The sequence below is a fragment of the Hoplias malabaricus genome, chromosome 2, assembly GCF_029633855.1.
Source record: "Hoplias malabaricus isolate fHopMal1 chromosome 2, fHopMal1.hap1, whole genome shotgun sequence".
NCBI lineage: Eukaryota > Metazoa > Chordata > Actinopteri > Characiformes > Erythrinidae > Hoplias > Hoplias malabaricus.
Window position 1 is genome coordinate 61,552,734 of NC_089801.1, and position 19,736 is coordinate 61,572,469.

The following is a 19,736-nucleotide window of genomic DNA, read 5'->3' on the forward strand; positions in this document are numbered from 1 at the left end:
ACTAAAAGCAGTTTTCCATTTGTCACCTTCCTTAATTCGAACAAGGTTGTAGGCACTACGAAGGTCTAACTTAGAGAAAATTGTAGCACCTCTAAGTTGCTCTAATGCAACTGGAATAATGGGTAGGGGGTATGCAAATGTTTTTAGTTATATCATTCAGGGCACGATAGTCTATACAAGGCCTTAATCCACCATCTTTTTTCTTGACAAAGAAGAACCCTGATGCTATCGGAGACTTTGATGGTCGTATAAACCCTTGTGTTAAATCTTCTTCAACATATTCCTCCATGACTCTCTCCTCTTCCAAATTCAAGGGATAAATACGTGATTTTGGTAAGGTAGCACCTTCTACGAGTTCTATGGCACAGTCATATGGCCTATGTGGAGGTAATTTTGTAGCTTTGGTTTTACTGAACACTTCTGAGTACTGGGAATATTCGGAAGGAATTTGTACTGATAAAGTTGAATCTGGGCTCTCCACGGAAGTGGAATGGATAGAAATATGATTAAGGGCTAAACAATTGGTTTGACAGAAGGTGGACCAGGACATGATTTTGCGCTGACTCCTAGAGATAACTGGGTTATGAGTTTCTAACCATGGTAATCCTAAAATAATCTGAAAATCCGCCTTGGGTAATACCAGAAACAAAAGCCACTCATGATGCAGGAAACTTGTTTGGAACCAAACAGGAACTGTCTCTTGTGAGATAGAATCTCCTCCAATGGGAAGGCCATCAAAAGCTCGGACTTGGATTTGTTTGCAGAACAGTTTCGTCTCGATTTTCAGCCGGGTGATGAGGGATTGTTGAATGAAGTTTCCTTCGGCTCCAGAATCAATTAGTGCTGGAATGACAAGAGAAGTTCCTTGGCAGTACACTTTGACAGGTATGAGAAAGGACTTTGAAATGAACCCTTTTGTGGGTACACTCACCAAGTTAGCGTTGGTGAAGTTAGTGAAGTCCTCTCCGGATTTTGAGTCGGGACTCGTTGAGGACGTCGTGTACAATCACGTCGAATATGATCAGATATGATCAGGAAAGCATCTTCTTGTTCTAAGAGATCTCATGTTCATTAAAATATTTAACTTCTCTGCCCAGTAAAAATTATGTTAAAAGACATTTGCTGCCATTGATTTACTGTTATGTCCTGTGTTTAATATCCAGACTAGTTTGCATATTTGGGATTCCTATACTTGTCTCACACTCTAAGCATTGTTTATTTTTACAATTTAAATGTATAAATTACTTTGTTTCTGAAATATAGTCAGCTTTGTTATCACATGTGTTGAGGGAGAATGAAATGTTGTTCCTACAAGACATAGTGCTAACATTTGCTCTGTACACAGGGCTGTAAGTTCCCAGAGTCTCAGAACTGACCTGTTTGGGCATGGAGGTAACTAATAAGGAAATGATATGCTACATCTGGCTGGTTCCTACTTTCTTGAACAGTGATGGTCATTGACTATTTTATTTCCTCCAAGAAATGTTTAGTGAGGTGGTACATGTCATTTAGGGAACAAAAGCTTTAACCCTTTGCTCCGTAGCTATATTCATTATCATCCTGAAAAACAAACATCACCCAACATGTCTTCTATCAGTGGAATGATAAAAGTGTCCTGAATTTCAGTGTACAGTTGTGAACTGACTGTTGAGGTAATGAGTGCCATTTCCCTTAATCATTTAATCAATCTCCTGACATGTATCACCTTATCATAATGAATGAGAGCTGTTTTTTGTTGTATATGTTTTATCAAAATACAACTAGACAAAGATTCCAGCATCATCTCTTTTGCTGGTGTTGAATCATAATTATCTTAATTTACAACTGAATATCACTCTTCCAATCAGCCATATTTCCACCTGTTTGTTTTCCTCTGCATTTTATGTTGTGTTGTGTTGTATGTCATGATATATTGCTTTGAGTTTTCTGTCGTGCTATGACATCTTCCTTTGTCTCCCCATATGTTTTCCTGTTTTCCAAGGGGCTGGCAGGATAATATCTGAATAAAGTCAGAACAAATGCTGCAGGTGGGTCACACACACAGCTCATCTGGTTCTGGATTACAGGGCAAAAGGTTGAAAGGAGCTCAAGAGAGCACAACTGATCTTAGATATTATTAGACACTGAACATTTCAGGCTAATAAAGTCACTATACCTTCATTGCATACTAACAAGACTATTATATATATATATATATATATATATATATATATATATATGGTAATACAACACTACTGACCAGCCAACCGCTGGTCCACTGCAATGTGTACATGTTTTTTTTTTTGTATTGTCTTTCTTGTTTTACATTTTGGGGTGTTTGTGTGTAATGAATGTTAAATGCATTTGTTCTAGAAAGTTGTAAAAATTAGTGTAATTCTTCCCAACTGTTGGCATCTGAACTAGCTACCCATAATCCAACTGATCAAAGCCCAGTTGACTCCACCAGCACATATTCATGATGCAGCCTCAAAAGGAACAGTTCAGGTCAGTTGTAGGTGACAGTAAAGAGTATAGCCCTAGAATCAGAATGAATTAAGTAATTTGGGATGGTAATATCACATATCACAGTGCAGCACACTGCTGCACTGAATGATATGAATATGTCCAAATAATGAAATGTGTCCAAATAATGAAAATAATTTTTAGTCGGCTAAAAGGTTAAAAAAAACAACCCCAGTAGGTCAGCTAATCTGTACTGTGATGTCAGCTGCAACCACTGAATGGTTTTTTGGTGTTTGCTGTTTATGGTTTATTTCACACACACAGTCACTCACACACTCACCTGTGGACAGTTTAAAACACTCACACATCTGTCATGGCAAGTACTGAACCCAGAGCTGTGTTTATGGCCAATATCATGTCCAGATGAACTTGCTAGAACAAACATTTAGTTTCCTTAATCTGATTAGAGTTTGGAGTGCTTTGTAGTGTGTTTAGAATATATTCTAGACTGAGTGCAAACCATTTTAGATCTGCAATTTCCCCTAGCTTGTCATAGACCTTCCCGCATGAAAAATTATGGAATGTGTGTGATAGTGTGTGAACTAAGATCACAACTGTAGTGACACTAAGAACAAGTCACATGTGATAATGCCATTTAGAGTGAGCATACAGTGATTCAGAGACATTGACTGTTATGTAGTTTTCACAAGTAATCTGATAGATGTCTTATAATTAGTAACAAAGGCAAAAAATCTAAAAGCTGTTGTAGAACCCCTCCAGACAGCTGATTCTAAACAGTAGAATTTCTACCATGGAATAAGAAGTCCTACCGGTAGTTTTGGGGTTGGTTTGCTGCATTTGTGAGGTTTCCGTTAATCATTTTGATGTATTTAAAAGCTGGGAGTATAGGGAGTATTTACTCCTATTGATCACATTATAATTAGTGAGAGGAACGTAGTAGTCAGTTTAGCAAGAAGCACAGCAAATAAGGCTGCAAACCCACATGGTCTGAAGGACGAGTGATTAAGGATTGAGTGTCTAATTGTGTTACTTTTGCATTTACCAGAGTGTTTCAGAGGCTGCTTTTCTAATATGTTGTGCTACTGTATAAAAATCAGAAATGTTCTTCAAGTAAAAGATAAAATAAAACGAACAACCTCCTCAATAAACCTTGACTAAATTTTTTTTTATCTTGCAGAATTATTGTGCTGTTTATTAATTTAGCCAGAGTGTGGCGCTATTTCGTCTATAGAGATCGGCTGAAGAGTGGAAGAGACACTAACTTTTGTCTTTTCTCTTCGTTGGTTCACAGTGCTGTCCGGCCCATGTATATCTCACTGTCAGCCATGTTTCTCTCAGGTCTGGCGCTGGCAAAACCAGAGTTAATGTACAGAGTAGGTTTCTGTATAAAAACATCTGGAGCCCTCTTTCAATAAAGACTTTAGACCAATTGTTTGGTCATTGTGGGTCCATCTGACAAGGTAGACACCTGGAATTTTAAATATAGATGGGGCACTGGAAATGCCACTCTTACATTATTAAATGCGTAGTCTACGATTGTAATTAAAAAAAAAAAAACTATTATTATAAAATTCAGAAGACGTTTCCTCAACATTTGCTACGCTCAAGTCTGTAAAGGAATAGAAAAACAAGGTGTTATGCTCTGATATGCTACAAAATTAAACAACTTGAGTTACCGAGACGGTGAAAAAGAGGACACGTCTCGGGGGGTGAACCTATGTGTGCTTTTAGGTACTTATATAAAAATATATACATGTCTTTTAAACTAATTACAGTCCTCCCATAGTGCTGCAGGGTCTTGGAGGTCTCATTGGTGAATACCGTTCTGAATTCCATTCTGTGTATTGGCTTTTTTTCTGCCTTCAGAACTAAAGAACCCAGTGTAACCATTCAAATATTTAAGGATACTGTTGGGTGCTCCAGCAATTTCATTTGTGGTCCGCTAGAGGGCGCTGGCTGGTGGGATTCCAGTGCCTCTGGAGCCAAAGCGAAAGTGAAAGTGCAGAAGAGTTGATGTCCAAGTGTAACATATCTATCTGATTTTTTATCCTGTTCACAGGCAGCTTCTGCTTTTGAAATGCATTGAAATGTTAAGGTTCAAAATGTCATTGTACTTGACATTGTTACTTGTACTTGATGTTGTTATTCAGTAAAAAAATCTCATGAGCTTCAATACATTTATAAATAATAAAAACTTACTATATAAGCTCTTTTCGAGGTGTATTATAGTTACAATTACTTATAACATCTATAATTGATAAGATAATTGATAAGTATTCTTTGCTCTGTTTATTTCTTCATTATGTAAAAGTTGCTGCTTCTACTCTCTCTTTCTCTCTCTCTGCTCCGCCTCTTCTACATCATACATATGAATCTTATACTGCAGTCTCAAACATTTACAGAGCATTTGAATATATAACAGTTATTTATTATTGTGCTTACAGTTATATAATAGTATTCATGTTATGGCCAAAGGTCTGAACAACTGTCTACTATTTCATCCACATTAAACATCTAAACACAAACCTGTATTTTGTCATTTATTTGTCATTAGTTTTGTGTCTGTGATTTTCTTCTGTGAATTAATTTATTAATTCTTGAAAGTGACATAATCCTAGGACTAGTAACATCCAAAAAAAACACAGAGAAACTCAAAGATCCAATTACAATGAGTTTTATTTACGGCTAGGAATAAGCAAATAGCAGAGACTTGAATGGTCCAGACGGGTTTATTCCAGGAAGCGTAGTCAGGGAAAGCGTGGGTCACACCGGGGAGGCAGAGTCCAGAGGTTATCCGAGGGGCTAGGCGATAGACGTGTCCTGGGAGGGAAAACAGAGGTCGAAACACCAGAAGGCAGAGAGGAAAAACTGAACGTTTAGTGAATCTCTTGAAAGGGCAATACTTTGCAAGGAAGAGAGGGGAGAGAGGAAACTTAAAGGCTGCAGAAGGGGTGTGGCTGATGAGGTGCAGGTGTAACTAATTAATACTCAGGTGAGCTGGAGCGTGAGTGGTTCGTAACAGGAATCTGTTGGTGTCCGAATACCAACAGAGCAGACGGTAAAGGATCAGTGCTGTCTCCTCCCTCAACATCCAGATGACTATTACCCAGTTGCTCTCTTGGCACAAGGGTGGTTGAGTGTTGCTCCAGGGGTGTGTGTGTGTATTGGTTAAACGCAGAGGTCCAGTTTTGCTGTACGATGAGCATAAAGCGTGAGGGGAAAACATTATGGGCAAAATATTTGTTTGCATTAATAAACTATTTAAACAAGTTAACTATTAAACACAGGTAGCTGCTGTAAATTACTGAGCAGTGATGATGACTTATTATTTGTTATGAATTAGTGAAGTCAAGTCATTATTACTGTCATCCCTCAGTGTGGTTCTTCAGGTCCAACACTTAACCGCAGCACATTACACCACACACACACACAGCACACACACACACATGCAAACAAATGCAGCACAATACACAGGAATTACACAAACTCACATGCACACACACATATAAACAGACATACATGTACACACACATTTAATTAGGATCCTGAATACATAAAAGATACCGATTAATTAAAATTATTTGTTGTTTACCCATTATTGTTTCATTCAGATCAGGATCACGGTGGACCAGGAGCCCACCTGGGGTCATAAGGTGCATGGCAGGAACACTCCCTGCATTGTTTGCCTGTCCATCACAGAGCACAGACAGCGCAATATGTTTAAATATAAAAAACCTGTAGTTAATATTTTAAGGGTAATTAATATTTTTATTGGTCTTGGCACAATGTATAATATACAATTTCATCCATATGTTTTAAAGCCTTTTTTAATATTGTTGTAAAAGCTGAGAGTGCTGATAGATGTCCAGTGCTGTACTGAAATGTGCTGAAGTGTTTCACTGAACTGAAAAGCAGTAGAGTTACAGTGTAGTGTTAGAAAATAACACATCTGTGCTGACAGGGTTTCTATAGAACTACACATTTTAGAACAGAACAAATAAAATAAACTGTTCATAAATCGCTCTGTTATTCAGTGCAGGATGTGTGTGTGTGGGTGTGTTATAACTGTGTCTTTTGTTTTCAGCAGCTCTTGAGAGTCCATTGCACTGTTGTGTGAGAAGTGGTGCGTGTGGTCAGCCATCAGGCTTCCTGTATCACAGATTTATGGCCACAGACTATCTGATTGGCTGAGAGCCTTAGCTGTATGACACCATATTTGTGGTCTCAACAAAGCAACATCACCTGCTCAAAAGTGTGTCTTAAAGTGAAGTCCTATGAACACATAGAGTTTGTGACACACTCACATTCACTCACACGTAGCCAGTCCACCTACCAACATGTGTTTTTGGAGCGTAGGAGGAAACAGGAGCACCTGGAGGAAACCCACGTGGACACAGGGAAAACACACCACACTCCCCACAGACAGTCGCCCAGAGTGGGACTCGAACCCACAACCTCCAGGACCCTGGAGCTCTGTGACTGTTTTGAGGCTCATCGGCACTGAGAAATGAACATGGTACTTAAATTCCTCCAACTCTGGAGGGCTCGTGTGCAAAATCACTTGTCAAAATGTTTCTAGAGGCAGCACTGCCTTTAAGGCAGAAGTAATATAATTGGTTGCCAGCCAACAAGCAGGGATGAACCTGATAGCTTAATACACATTGGGCAGGGATTGTCAAATACAGTGGTAAATCTCCACCTAGACCACTGTTTTCCTGCTCTGACTGAAAGAAATTACTTAAATTAAGGTGCAATATGATTTTATTTATTTATTTATTTATTTATTTTTTGTTGTTTTTTACACTGTAAAAAATTCCTGTAAAAAAAACAGGCAAATTACAACAGTAAGATGCTGTTTTTTGTAAAATACGGTAATACTGTGAAAAGGAAGCTGTTATTTACAGTATTACCGTATGTTGAGAACAAGTACATCATTTTACGGTACAGAACAGTATTTTCCCAAAGCCGCCTTCAGCTCCGCCCACACTCAAATGCTGCCGTTGTAAAAAGCCCTGAGGATACTCTTCCCTGCTATCAGTAACAAGGTAAGCTGCCTCAGTCAAACAGCTAAATTGTTGTGTTGTTGTATGTGGACTTTCACATTACTTGATAGATTAGATGTCTCACTCAGAAAACCAGTACTACACCATTAAGTTTTAGCTAGCTTTGAATGTGAGAGCTGGCTGGTTTGCTAATGCTAATATTTGTTTAGTAACCTAAATCAACACGTGTTACATGTTAACTTAGAACAATATTTCTTTTTCAATAATTTCTCAACTGTCATTTAAAGCTGCTTCTCTGTATTTATTCGCCTGTGGTTCATCATTAAAAAGGTAATATGTAAACCATAACGATAATTTTTGTTTTGCTGCCTGGTAAAATTATCATTGATAAACATAAAAGTCCCAAATATTAGTAAAGGAATTACATATAGTTTTAACCTGGCCATTGTTAGCAGCTTGATAGTGCAAGTTGACTAGATGGCTAGTTTGCAAGCTAATGCTACTCCTGATTTTGTAACTGAGTTGGCAGATTTTAAAATTACATTACAATACAGTATTTTCTCAAAGCCATTTTTAGGATCACTCTAGTATGTCTCATTATTTTGAAAGCCCCTGTTTACCATTTATTTTACCATAACCAGAAGGGTTGCTCACTTTGATAAATTGCTTTTGTTTGGCCTTGTATGGGAGTCATTAATCATTGATAGAAGAAGTATTTTTTTTTAATTGCACAAGTAGAACAAGTTAGTCTTAAATGTTAACCCACATAATTAAATGCTGCTAATAGTGACCCAAACTAATCTTAATGTAATAATTGTTGTTTATGTCTTCTACTTATAAAGCATTATTGGAATTTTCATTTGGATGCATGATATCCGCATTTTAGAATGATTTGCCAGGTTTGTGGACATGAAGCTAGCACGGTTGCTGCACATGTTCGGCACATGCGAATTCACAGGCATGTTGCCAATGTTGCCTTTAAGTGTGGTTTTTCAGATTGTAAAAGAACCTTCCAAAAATTTTCGGCATTTAAAACTCACACATATCGACATAAACAAAAGTCTGGAATTACATCTAGGCCATTTGCCATATTAGACTTGACTTGTCATGTTGATTTATGTGAAATCAGGTGTGAAAATTTTAAGAGCTTTTTTGCTCATTTGAAAACACACATTAGGGAGGGAAAAGAAGTGTCTTGTCCATTTCAACAGTGTGACAGAAAGTTTGAAGTTGTGTCTACCTTTACTTCTCACATATCTAGGAAGCACAAAGATTATAGGGAACAAAACCTTGTTAACTGCATTGTAAACCCTGACTGCTCCTTTGTTGCAGATCAGTCTGATATGCAGATAGGTGCTCTTTCTCATGTTGAGGAAAGTGCTGAAGAGGTCTGCCCCGAAATCATTTATGAAGCTCTATTCTTGAGATGTGTAGCCCAGTTTTATCTAAAACTGCAGGCCAAATGTCTGCTTCCATCTACCACTATACAAACAATTGTTGAACATCTGCAAGAAATACATGACATAAGCCAGTCACATTTACTTTTCAAACTGAAAGACAAGCTGGCTACACTTGGGGCTCATGAAACAGACATAAGTGCCGTAATTGATGTATTAAAAAATGAAGATCTCTTTCGAAGTTGCAATTCTCACTCACTGAAAACTGACCAGAGAAGGAAAACAGTTTTCAAAAATAATTTCAATTACATTGAGCCAGTTCCAATTTGTCTGGGGCAGAATGAAGCAGGCAAAGAATGTTTTGCACAGTATGTCCCAATTAAAGAAACTATCAAGTCTCTATTTCAGATTGACTCAGTTAGGGAACATCATAAACAAGTGTACACATCATCCCAAGCTAAAGATATCCTTCAGGATGTTTGGGATGGAAAACACTTGTCAGAAAAAGTGATCTTTCAGGCAGAGGCTTCATTTGGATTGATCCTATATCAGGATGCCTTAGAAGTAGCCAACCCTCTGGGATCTGGGAAGAAGAAACACAAAATACTTTGTGTGTATGCTACTCTTGCAGATATTGTACCACATCATAGATCAAGCATTGACCAACTGCAGCTTGTTCTACTTTGCAGAGAGCAGGATTTCAAGCATTTTGGCCAAGAGAAAGTCCTGGGTCCCCTGATAGAAGATCTTAAAGATCTAGAGGTGAGTGGCGTTACTTTTCCTGATGGACAGATTTGCAAGGGAATATTGTGTTCCATTGTTGGGGACAATCTAGGTGTACATAATATAGGAGGATTCATAGAAAATTTTAGTAAGAGTGAGTACTTCTGTAGGTATTGTACCATTGACAGAGCAGCTTTTCAAGCAGATCCTCTTTTCAAAGGCAATAAGCGAACAGTGCAGTTACATAGAGATCACCTCCAGTCTCTGAGTGCTGATGCAGCTTTAAGATCCATAGGTGGTGTCAAATTTGATTCTGTGTTTAATCAACTAAGCTATTTTCATGTCTGTCAGCCAGGGTTACATCCATGTCTTGGTCACAACCTTTTTGAAGGGGTTGTATCTTCTGATTTGGCATTATACATTCGTTATCTTGTAACAGTGGACAAGCAATTCACATATAGGGAATTGAATCAACGAATAAATCAATTCAAATACTTGGGTAATGATGGTAACAACAAACCCAGTGAGGTTAGTGCAGGGGGAGAAAAGCTATCTGGCCATGCTGTACAAAACTGGTGTTTGCTCAGGATGCTGCCAGTCTTAATCGGAGACAAAATCAGTAATCCAAGTGATAGTGAAATATGGAGGCTGGTTTTGCAGCTAAGAGAGATTGTTGAGCTCATATGTGCACCAACTATTTTTACTGGTCAAGTAGACTATTTAGGAGTTCTAATAGAGGAATATCTGTATTCTCGATGGCAAGCCTTTCCTACTCAACCACTCAAACCCAAACATCATTACCTTAGTCATTATCCTGAGCTGATCATTCACTTTGGGCCTCTCATACGTCTATGGACTCTACGATTTGAGAGCAAACATATGTATTTTAAGCAATGTGCCAGAAAATTGCACAACTTTAAGAATCTTTGTGGAACCCTAGCAGAGAGACATCAGCTGTTGCAGGCATTTCTTTATGCTGGAAATTTTTTTCCAGCAGATGTTGCTGTGGTCAAAAGTGCAGAGTTTTTTTTAGGGGACTATAATGATGAGATTAGACAAGCAGTTTCACATCTCAACTTTGAGTCTCTCAACACAGAGATTGCTCATGAAGTTACAGTGAAGGGCACAAAATACAAAAAGAACATGTACATCTTGATTGGTGAACAAGAAGGCCTTGTAGTGGGAAAAATTAAAGTAATTCTCATTCATGAGGGTTTAGAAATACATTTTATTACAGAGGAGCATCAGGCTGTCTGTCTTCCTGACATGGGTGCTTACAGTCTTAAACCACTAGGGAAAATGTGCTGTGTTAATCACAAGAATCTGCTAGATTACTACCCCTTGCCTGAGTATATGGTATGGGGCATGCCATTACTAATTCTTCACCATTCCTTTCTGTCTTTGTACAAAGATGCCCCTCTTGATTGAAGACATAAAGGCCATAATTCTCAAGACTTTGCCCAATGTTTCTGAGGAGACTTGTGGACAGCTGATCTCTATACTTCAGAATTGTGGAGTAGAAAATAAAGATGACCTACGATATGTACAACAAGAAGATATTTGTGAATTCTTGCCAGTAATTCAACTCAGAAAACTACTAGAGGCCTTCAAATTGGGTAATGTAGACATGAAATATATCATAAGAGTGGATCAGTGGTTTTCAGTGCTGGACTACACTTTAAAAGATGCTCAATTAAAAAAAATCCTCAATTGTTCTTTAATAAAGGGAATGGCTCTATGTAGAACCACATACATACTACATAGAACTACGTAGAACTACATAGAAATATTTCTTGCTCAAATTGTTCTTTGCATTACAAAGTGGTTCTTCATGTTGATGGGGAATGTGTTGTATGTGGTTTCATATAGAACCTTTTGAAAATGTCTCTATATAGCACCAAATAGTTATCATCTATTGTTTCTATGTCAAACGTATAACAGCAGAAGAACCGTTTTTTTTTTTTGGTGCTATATAGAACCTTTTTCTAAACGGTCCTAGAGAGAACCACATATAACACATTCTCCCTCAATGCAAATAACCATTTCACCATTCAAAGAGTAAGCACTGGTTTGAACATCTTAGAGATTCCCTTGCTTGAACCACAAATTATTTAACTAATTACCACTTTAACAAGCTGTTTGAGTTTAAATGGGTATGTTAAAGCAAAAAATACTTTACTTATTAAATACTATAAAAACTACTTCTGGGCCAGGTTTGACAACCACTTCATTTATGAACAATGTCTATTTGTCTATTCTAATATGACATATATTTGTAGTAAAGAACATTTAAATTAAATGTAAATTAATCTTGGGACTACCTTCTCTTCTCTTATTCATCTTATCTTATTCATGTTGCCTTTCAGAGACAGAAACCCTCACTTTGAATATGGAAGTGATATCAAGCCATTCACCACCCTCCAGCCCAACAGCATGTCCTCCATCTAATCCATCACTGCATTCAGATTATTTTCTTTCCCATGGATATGAACAGTCAAGCTCACCCTCCACATCTCTGTCTTCAGAAACAGACAGCAGTGGCCCAAACACTGGCCCATTACATATTTCAAAGACATGGCCCGAAAGATTTCAAGTCCCATGGGAGAAAATGCCTCCAGAAATACAAACAGCAATTTCTTCTGGTAAGAGACCTAAACCTCCAGAATGCCGTCAGATGGTCAGAATACTTGTAAGTGAGATGCGCAAGTTTGAGTTGTGCCCTACACGAGCACAGTGTCTCACTGTCTGTAGAAACATTATTAGGCAGTATCCTAATAGTTTTGCAGACATGTTTCCTGATGGTTCAGTAATGGCTGGAGGTTATACATCACTGCTTATACAAGTCAAGACACGTATTGAGAATCTGAACTGTGAGAGTAACTACACACACCATAGAGCCTCAGCATCAAACACTGGACGGAAGATGGGGCCATCTGACACTTATGGTTGTGTGAGATTTCAGCCTCAACTCCCGCCTGAAGAAACAGAGGAAACAGTGGAGGCCAAACGTCAAAGATTACAGGAGATTTATAGTCAGGAGGGAATGGGTGGAGTAGAGAGATCTGAAGTAAAAAATCTAATGGAGACTACATTCTGTCTTCTGCGTCAGCATCTAAATACAGCACCACCACCTTCAGTTCAAGACTTGAGGAGCCAGTGGCCTTACCTCTTTAATCAGAAGTCCCTCTTCTGCCACTTTCAGCTGCTCACTGACATTAATGTGTTGCGAGCTTTGGAGATTTCCATGGCAGAATGTGGAGGACCCATTACAGAATACTAAAGATGCAAATGTAAAAGCTGTCCTCTCTAAAACTGAAGATGTCGAGGAACCATTCCGTGTTGTACAGCTAATTATGGCACACTTTCGAGAGAATACAAATGGACTCATTTTTCATGCAGATGTGAGTTTACTTTTTGTTTTCTTTTGTTACAATTTGTGTTTAATCTCTGTGTTATACTTGAATAATATTTTTTAATATAATTTATATGAATCTTTTCATTTTCTTCAGACCAGTGCCACTGCAGCAGATGTTGAGAGGACTCTAACACTCCCTGCAAGTCCTCGTCTGATACTTCTTGGTATGTATATATCTGTGTATCTTGACTCCCGAAGACTTTTGCATATTACTGTATTATTTTTATTCAACAAATTAATGTTATCAATACTTCAATAAAATTAAGTGATTGGAGAAAAAATATAATCTTTTGGAATGCAAAAGTCACTTTTGAACATTCTGACTCACTCAGTCATAAACTCTTACTTACATTCACACACACACACTTATTCTCACTCACATTCAATCTCATGCAGTCATACTCATCCACTTAACTAACTCTCACCTTCACTCACTCACTCATTCACTCACACTTACCCTAACTGACTTCTAAACTTCAACTTAAAAATATCATAATGAAGCCAGACTACACAGTAGAGCATGGCATAAACCCTGGATCATATTAACCTTCAGGAAACCAGAGGTATGGACCCTGAAATCACCATGCTTCTCAAGACTTTTCTTTTTTGAGGCACCTGTGTTAGTATCATATTCTCATGACCAGTGACTAGTGACTTAAAGCATCATCAATAAGTAGTAAAGTTGAATAGTTGACTATTTGGTGTAACTCTCTCTCTCTCTCTCTCTCTCTCTTTCTCTCACACTCACACACACACTGTTTAGCAGTCAAAATCCAAAAGGAGTGCTTTAATAATGTGGTGTGTCCTTTTTGGTTAAAACAATGTTTTTTTTATGCAAGGAACGGAGCTGGTCATTCAAGGCTGGATGATTAGTCTTGAGGGTCATGTCATTTGTGAGGGCGTCCTACCTGCATTCTTGACTGGGCTTGCAACTATGTTTGCAATTTACTACGTGTTCAACTTGCAGTACCAGGAGGAGGCCTCTTGTACTTTGGAGTTCATTCAGAGGTAAGACGTTTTGTGTCCTATATCTGTCCTTTTGCTCTTGTGCATGCTTCATTTCCCAAATCACTCTGAAAGTCACCAACCAATTGTTAATTTTATTCTGTTGTGTCTCCAGGCGCTTCATTGGGATAAACCCGGAGAGGGGTACAAAGACTAGCCAGGGCAAGGTGGTCTCAAAGAAGACTGGTAGAATAGTGAACAAGAAATCTTTCACAGTCAACCCGCGTGTCTCCACACTCCTAAAGAATCTCATGGACTTTCAGTGGGACTTCATTTAGGCAAGCAGTTTTCCACACACTCTCACTAATGCACCCACTGGTAGTGTGTGCAGATAATGGAAATTATACCAGTTTTGGCTGTTTAAAAGGCTTTTGCATTTTGGTTTTATTGGAAAATTTTAGTTTAATTTTACTGGCCTCTACCAGAAAAACAAGTCCTCCTTTAATCATACTATATGATTTTTTTTAGCTTGAAAATGAGAGGGGATTGATTGCCAGATTGTTCAGACAATTCACTGAGTGTTTTTGTTCTGAGGTTGTGACTATGTTGCTGTTTTATTTAATAAATAGTATATTTGAACATTGTTAATGCTGAACTTGTTTTTATTCAGTTTAGTCTATTTTTTAGAAATCTGATTTGTCAGTGTAAATTGTATTTTATTACATTGGCAAAAAACTATCATTCAGAATACAGTATACAGACACTAATATGTCAGTCAATTTCATGGTATTTTAATAGATTTTTTAATACAATGGTAATAATCTGTAATTCAGAGTATAGTATAAAAACTGGGAAACCCTGCTGCCAGTATTTTACTGTATTTGTTTAGGTTAACAGTATTATAATGTTCTTTAATACAACAGTAAGAAACTGTAATTTAAATTACAGTACAGAAGCTGTAAAAATTACAGTATATAGCTGGAAACCCTGCTGCCAGTATTTTACTGTATTTACTGAAATTCACGGTATTTTAATGTCTTTTAATACAACAGTAAGAAACTGTAATTTAAAATACAGTACAGAAGCTGTAAAAATTACAGTATATAGCTGGAAACCCTGCTGCCAGTATTTTACTGTAATATTACGGGGAAATTTTTTACAGTGTACTGTAGACTTAGTAGTGTTGCAAATATATCAGTATTTAGTTTATTTTTGAATAGAGAACCTGTCTGAGGAAGCTGCAGAATTTTTTAATGCTATGCTGCCTCTGAAACAAATTCTGAAGGAGTACTTTCCTTTATTTTGTGTTATGACTGGAAAGTACTTCTACAGAACCTGCCTCAGAAGCAGCAGGACATTATAACATTCTGCAGCTTCCTCAGAGGCACAGTTATATTATCCTCCATTCACACAAACCAAAATACTGAGAGTTTTGCAGCACTTCTAACCACATAATTAACAGAACTGTGTCTACAATAACAAAAGAGAGATTTATGTTGCACACCTTTCTTCTAAAGTCATTTCTGGCCGTCAGAGCAGGCAAACACTGTGGACTAGGCAGAGTTTATTTGAAAATCTCATCCAAATGTGTGTTAACCAATGATGTTCATTATTGCCCTTTGGCTGGTAACTAATTTGTTCTGCTTCGAAGCAGCACTGCTTCCAGAACCAATCTGAGTAGTGCTTTTGCACAAAAGCTTCTGGAGGTGTTTTCATTAAAGATCTCTGGGCTTTTCTCTGTAGTGCTGTGAAGAGGTGCGTCTCCACATCCTCCCCAGCTCAGGTACCCATATCCCATTTCTCCATCCACCTGTGAGATTGTCGATCTGCTGCTGTATTTCTGTAAATTCCGTAGCAGATTCCCTCCAGTCTGCATGGGACGGCAATCCCACTTGTGACACAGAGACAGATTCAGAAAACACCACAAGACTGCTTTAAACAAACCTTTATTTTCACTCTGAAAAGGGCATAAGAAATAGACAGGAAGTGAAAAAGGGGAATTTTGGGTTGATGTGTGACAAGAGACAGAACTCATGACATAGAACTCATGACAAGCCCAAAGACACACTATTTCAACATTAAACCCCAGAATAACAACAAATCAATGAACAATTTTTCCCCTCCACGAGACCAGCGCTGATGTATAGAAAAGCTTGAGTAGTATCACCCCCATATTTCTCAAATCAAGATGAATTTGGATTTGACATATCAGGGATGACATCAAACCCGTTAATATTCTGCCACCTTCTGACCCACACCACAATGTTTATAATGAAATCATTATGTCCTTTAATAGATTAATGTTTCTGTTCAATTTCTGTTGCTCCATTTTTTTTGGCTTTAATCGGTTTTCTTTTTTTTAGCTAAATCTATCAGCTTTGCCCCAGCTGCAATGAAAAGTAAGCCTCCCCCTACAATTGCAGTCACAGGAAGTGCAACCGCTGCAGTAGTTCCCAAAAACACTCCTCCTACCACAACTCCTGTTGCACCTGCTAATGTTCCCACACCCAGAGCAGCGTTTTTGGCTTTTGCGATTTTTTTTCTCTTCTCCTCTTCTTGAAGAATCCTTAATTTTCGAAGAACCTCTTCCTGAGCTCTTTGGAACATCTCATTGGTGTAGTGTCGTCGTTGGTTCCTTTCAACCATTGCTTTAATCTTTTGCAGCAGCTGCTCCACCTGAGCACGGTTCCCTGTGGCTTCGTTGTTGAATCCATGGTATCTGCCTCCACAGTAATCTGTCAGTAGCCGAAGATCATTGCTTTCATTGAGGAAGTCATCTAAAGTTTTTCCCTTCAGTTGGTCAGTGTGGGTGAACAGGATGATGGTGTAGAGTGAGGCTTTTTCTCCAAAGTTCTCCTGAATCCACTTCACAGCATTTTTCTCCTCCTCTGTGAATCTCCCCACTCTGATCACCACCAGAAAAGCGTGAGGACCTGGAACTGACATACTGACACAGTCCTGTATTTGTTTTCTCATTACCTCTTCACGTAAAGAGCCAAATATTCCAGGTGTGTCAACCACAAGAACTCTCCTGTCTCCCAGGTTTGTACGTTCTGCTTGACACTTCTGCGTAGCAGCCACAGGAGAACAGTCTGCATTAAAGGCCTCTCTGTTCAGGATGGTATTTCCAGCTGAACTCTTTCCAGCTCCAGTTTTACCAACTAGAATAATCCTCACTTCAGAATCTGTGAATCAAAAAATATGGTTTCAAATTTAAATGCATAGACTGTTTCAAGAATAAAGTAAGAAACGTTTTCATTAACAATCAAAAAAAATGTTTTGAAATAAATAATAAAAGGGAAAGAAATCTGTAAAATTCAAATATATTTATATATAACTCCCTCCTTTCCTCTTCACATCTACAAGGTGGACCATGAGGGAGGAGTGTCTAACAGAGTGGACAGTGAGTGGACACAGGGTTTAAAAACTCACTCAGTCACTTCTTTGTCTGATCCACACGTACATAATCTGTGACCTCAATCAAAGGATTACTATGTTTCACAAAATATTATCTGATTTAGTTATGTCACACAATCTCACGTTATTGTGGTCAACTCCGGTGTTTCTGTGTTATATGAACTATGAACAGATCTAATTTTAATGAGCATCCACAGTAATATTCAAACTGTCTAAAGTTATAAAGTTTAGTAGCTTAATCCAGTCAAAATAAATAACAAAACTCAAAGCACCTGCATGTCAATGACAATGAAAATTCAGATCGTGTTCACAAGATTGCAAATGGAAATAATGAATTTTCACTTTCATTGTGAGATGAAGTGTGGATATGGGTAGGGAACTTATATTCAGTAATAGGACCGTTTTTAAATTGACTATATCACATTACTCATGAGAGTAGAAATCTCAAAACTCACCATCTGTGAAATCAGCAGTGCCAGTGTCCTCAAGCTGAAGCAGAGGAACTGCAGAGAGACCAGAGGAATTTATAAATACATTTAATATTTACACTCAACACTTAACCTGTGAGTGAGGGGTTTGTACAATGTGAGAAACCTATTTAAACATCTATATACAATTAATATTTCATACAGAAAAGTCATCTACTCACCACACTCGTCATTATTCCTACTGTAGGCCATATTTTGAAGTCTGCACCTCCAGGTGTCTTTCACCCTGTAACCACTGAATGTGTGTTTGAATATTGCTAGTTATTAAGCAATGTGTTTGTGTGAAATGTGATGCCCTGAGAAACTAGGTACTTGAATGTGATCAGAGCCTCTGCTTGAGATGAAATATGCCTTGGCACTACATGCACAAGTGCTCTTCACCAACCACAGACACTATGGGTGGAGCCGTTATATAGCTGTCATCATAACCACAAACCAGGCGGCACAGTGGTGCAGCAGGTAGTGTCTCTGTCACAGCTCTAGTGTTCTGGAGGCTGTGGGTTCGAGTCTCACTCCGGGTGACCAGGTTTCCTCCGACGCTCCAAAAAAACACATGTAGGTGGATTGGTGACTAAAAAGTATCTACCTTGCACCCAATGATTCTGGTTAGCCTCCGGACCCACCACGACCCTGAACTGAATAAGTAGTTACAGATAATGAATGGATGAATAACCACAAACGCTCTTGGCTTCTCCTGCCCACCCTCATATTTACAAGTCTTTATGTTACTCATGGTGATATATTAATAGAAATCTGGTGACTGATTTTATGTAGTTTTTCCAAAAAAATGAGAATTTTCAAATAATTAGTTGCAGGAAGCAATAATTCGTCATTAAATATGAAACTGAGATTTTCAAAGATGAACTACTGACAGTAAAGTCAGGGTGTGTCCAAGTGGAGCTCTGAGAGAAAACCAGAATCCAGTAGCTAAGTGAACTTTGAAAGAAGAGGGAAAATGGAACTTATAGCAGTTTTTCCCCAAAAATCCAGACCTGGTCCTGTGTTGTCCAGTCTCACAAACACTGACAGGAATGTCATCATGTCAGATCTCTGAGACCCCACGGCTACAAGCTTCAAAAACACACAACAATGAGAGATCGCTTCAGCTGGAGCCACCTGGAGTTAGCAGACATTGACACTGACTCATTTCTTATTCAAATTTCCCTGCAAGTACAGTAGCTTATTGTGAGATATCAGGAAAGCAGACATGCAAAAACTCATTTCAGGGAGGTACCCCCAGACCCGGACCTCGACCACCCCCCACCCACACCCAATTTAAAAAAAAAGAAAATCTCTCAAACACACCAAAGCATAACTGGAGTCAAGGCAGCCTCCACCTGGAAAAGCTTGGTCAAACTAGCCCCCTCTTTTTTGGTAGAACTGCGTATTCTGAACATTACGATAAGAGCGTGTAGGGGAACGGATTTCTATTTGATACAGCACTGCGCCTGGCAACCTCTTACTCACACTCAGTGAACCGCCCACTCTAAAACCTGATTGGCTGGCTGACAGACTCTCGGCAGTGAACGGGCCAACCAGAACGCTCTCTGTTTTACATGCGCCTCATGAATATGCACACGAGGCGAGCGCGTTACCACAAGGCAGGCTACCACAGCAACCTTTCTCTCCCCCTCCTACGACGGAGTTTTAGGGCCACAGCGGTAAAAAAAAAAAAAAACAAAAAAAAAAACAAGATTCCGAGATTAAAGTCGGAATAATTCTGAGAAAAAAAGTCGGAATAATTCTGAGAAAGAAAGTCAGAATAATTCGCTGGGTATAAAGGAGCAGACACAGTGTAACAGAGTAGAACTCCGGCGCCCACGAGGCTCCATCGTGTTATGGTTCGGACTCGTACAAAAAACTAAAGCCTTTCTGCATCTCAGTC

General features: G+C 38.5%; 1 protein-coding gene across 1 annotated transcript; it reads right to left on the minus strand.

Annotated features, from left to right (window-relative positions):
* Window positions 1-15,896: 15,896 nt before the first annotated feature.
* LOC136687216 (GTPase IMAP family member 4-like) lies at window positions 15,897-18,588 on the minus strand. The gene is made up of 3 exons (XM_066661518.1): window positions 18,013-18,588; window positions 17,819-17,866; window positions 15,897-17,131 (listed from the first exon to the last, which is right to left on the minus strand). Exons 1-3 carry the CDS (start codon window positions 18,041-18,043, stop codon window positions 16,287-16,289), a joined length of 924 nt encoding a protein of 307 aa, XP_066517615.1. The 5' UTR covers window positions 18,044-18,588; the 3' UTR covers window positions 15,897-16,286.
* Window positions 18,589-19,736: the final 1,148 nt, after the last annotated feature.

Excerpts from the sequence above, each read along its gene's own strand:
- LOC136687216 (XM_066661518.1), bottom strand. The coding sequence starts at position 18,043 with ATGGCCTACAGTAGGAATAATGACGAGTGTG. Across the intron at positions 17,867-18,012 it reads TAGGAATAATGACGAGTGTG|TTCCTCTGCTTCAGCTTGAG; the intron begins GTGAGTAGATGA and ends GTCTCTCTGCAG. Across the intron at positions 17,132-17,818 it reads CACTGCTGATTTCACAGATG|ATTCTGAAGTGAGGATTATT; the intron begins GTGAGTTTTGAG and ends TTTGATTCACAG.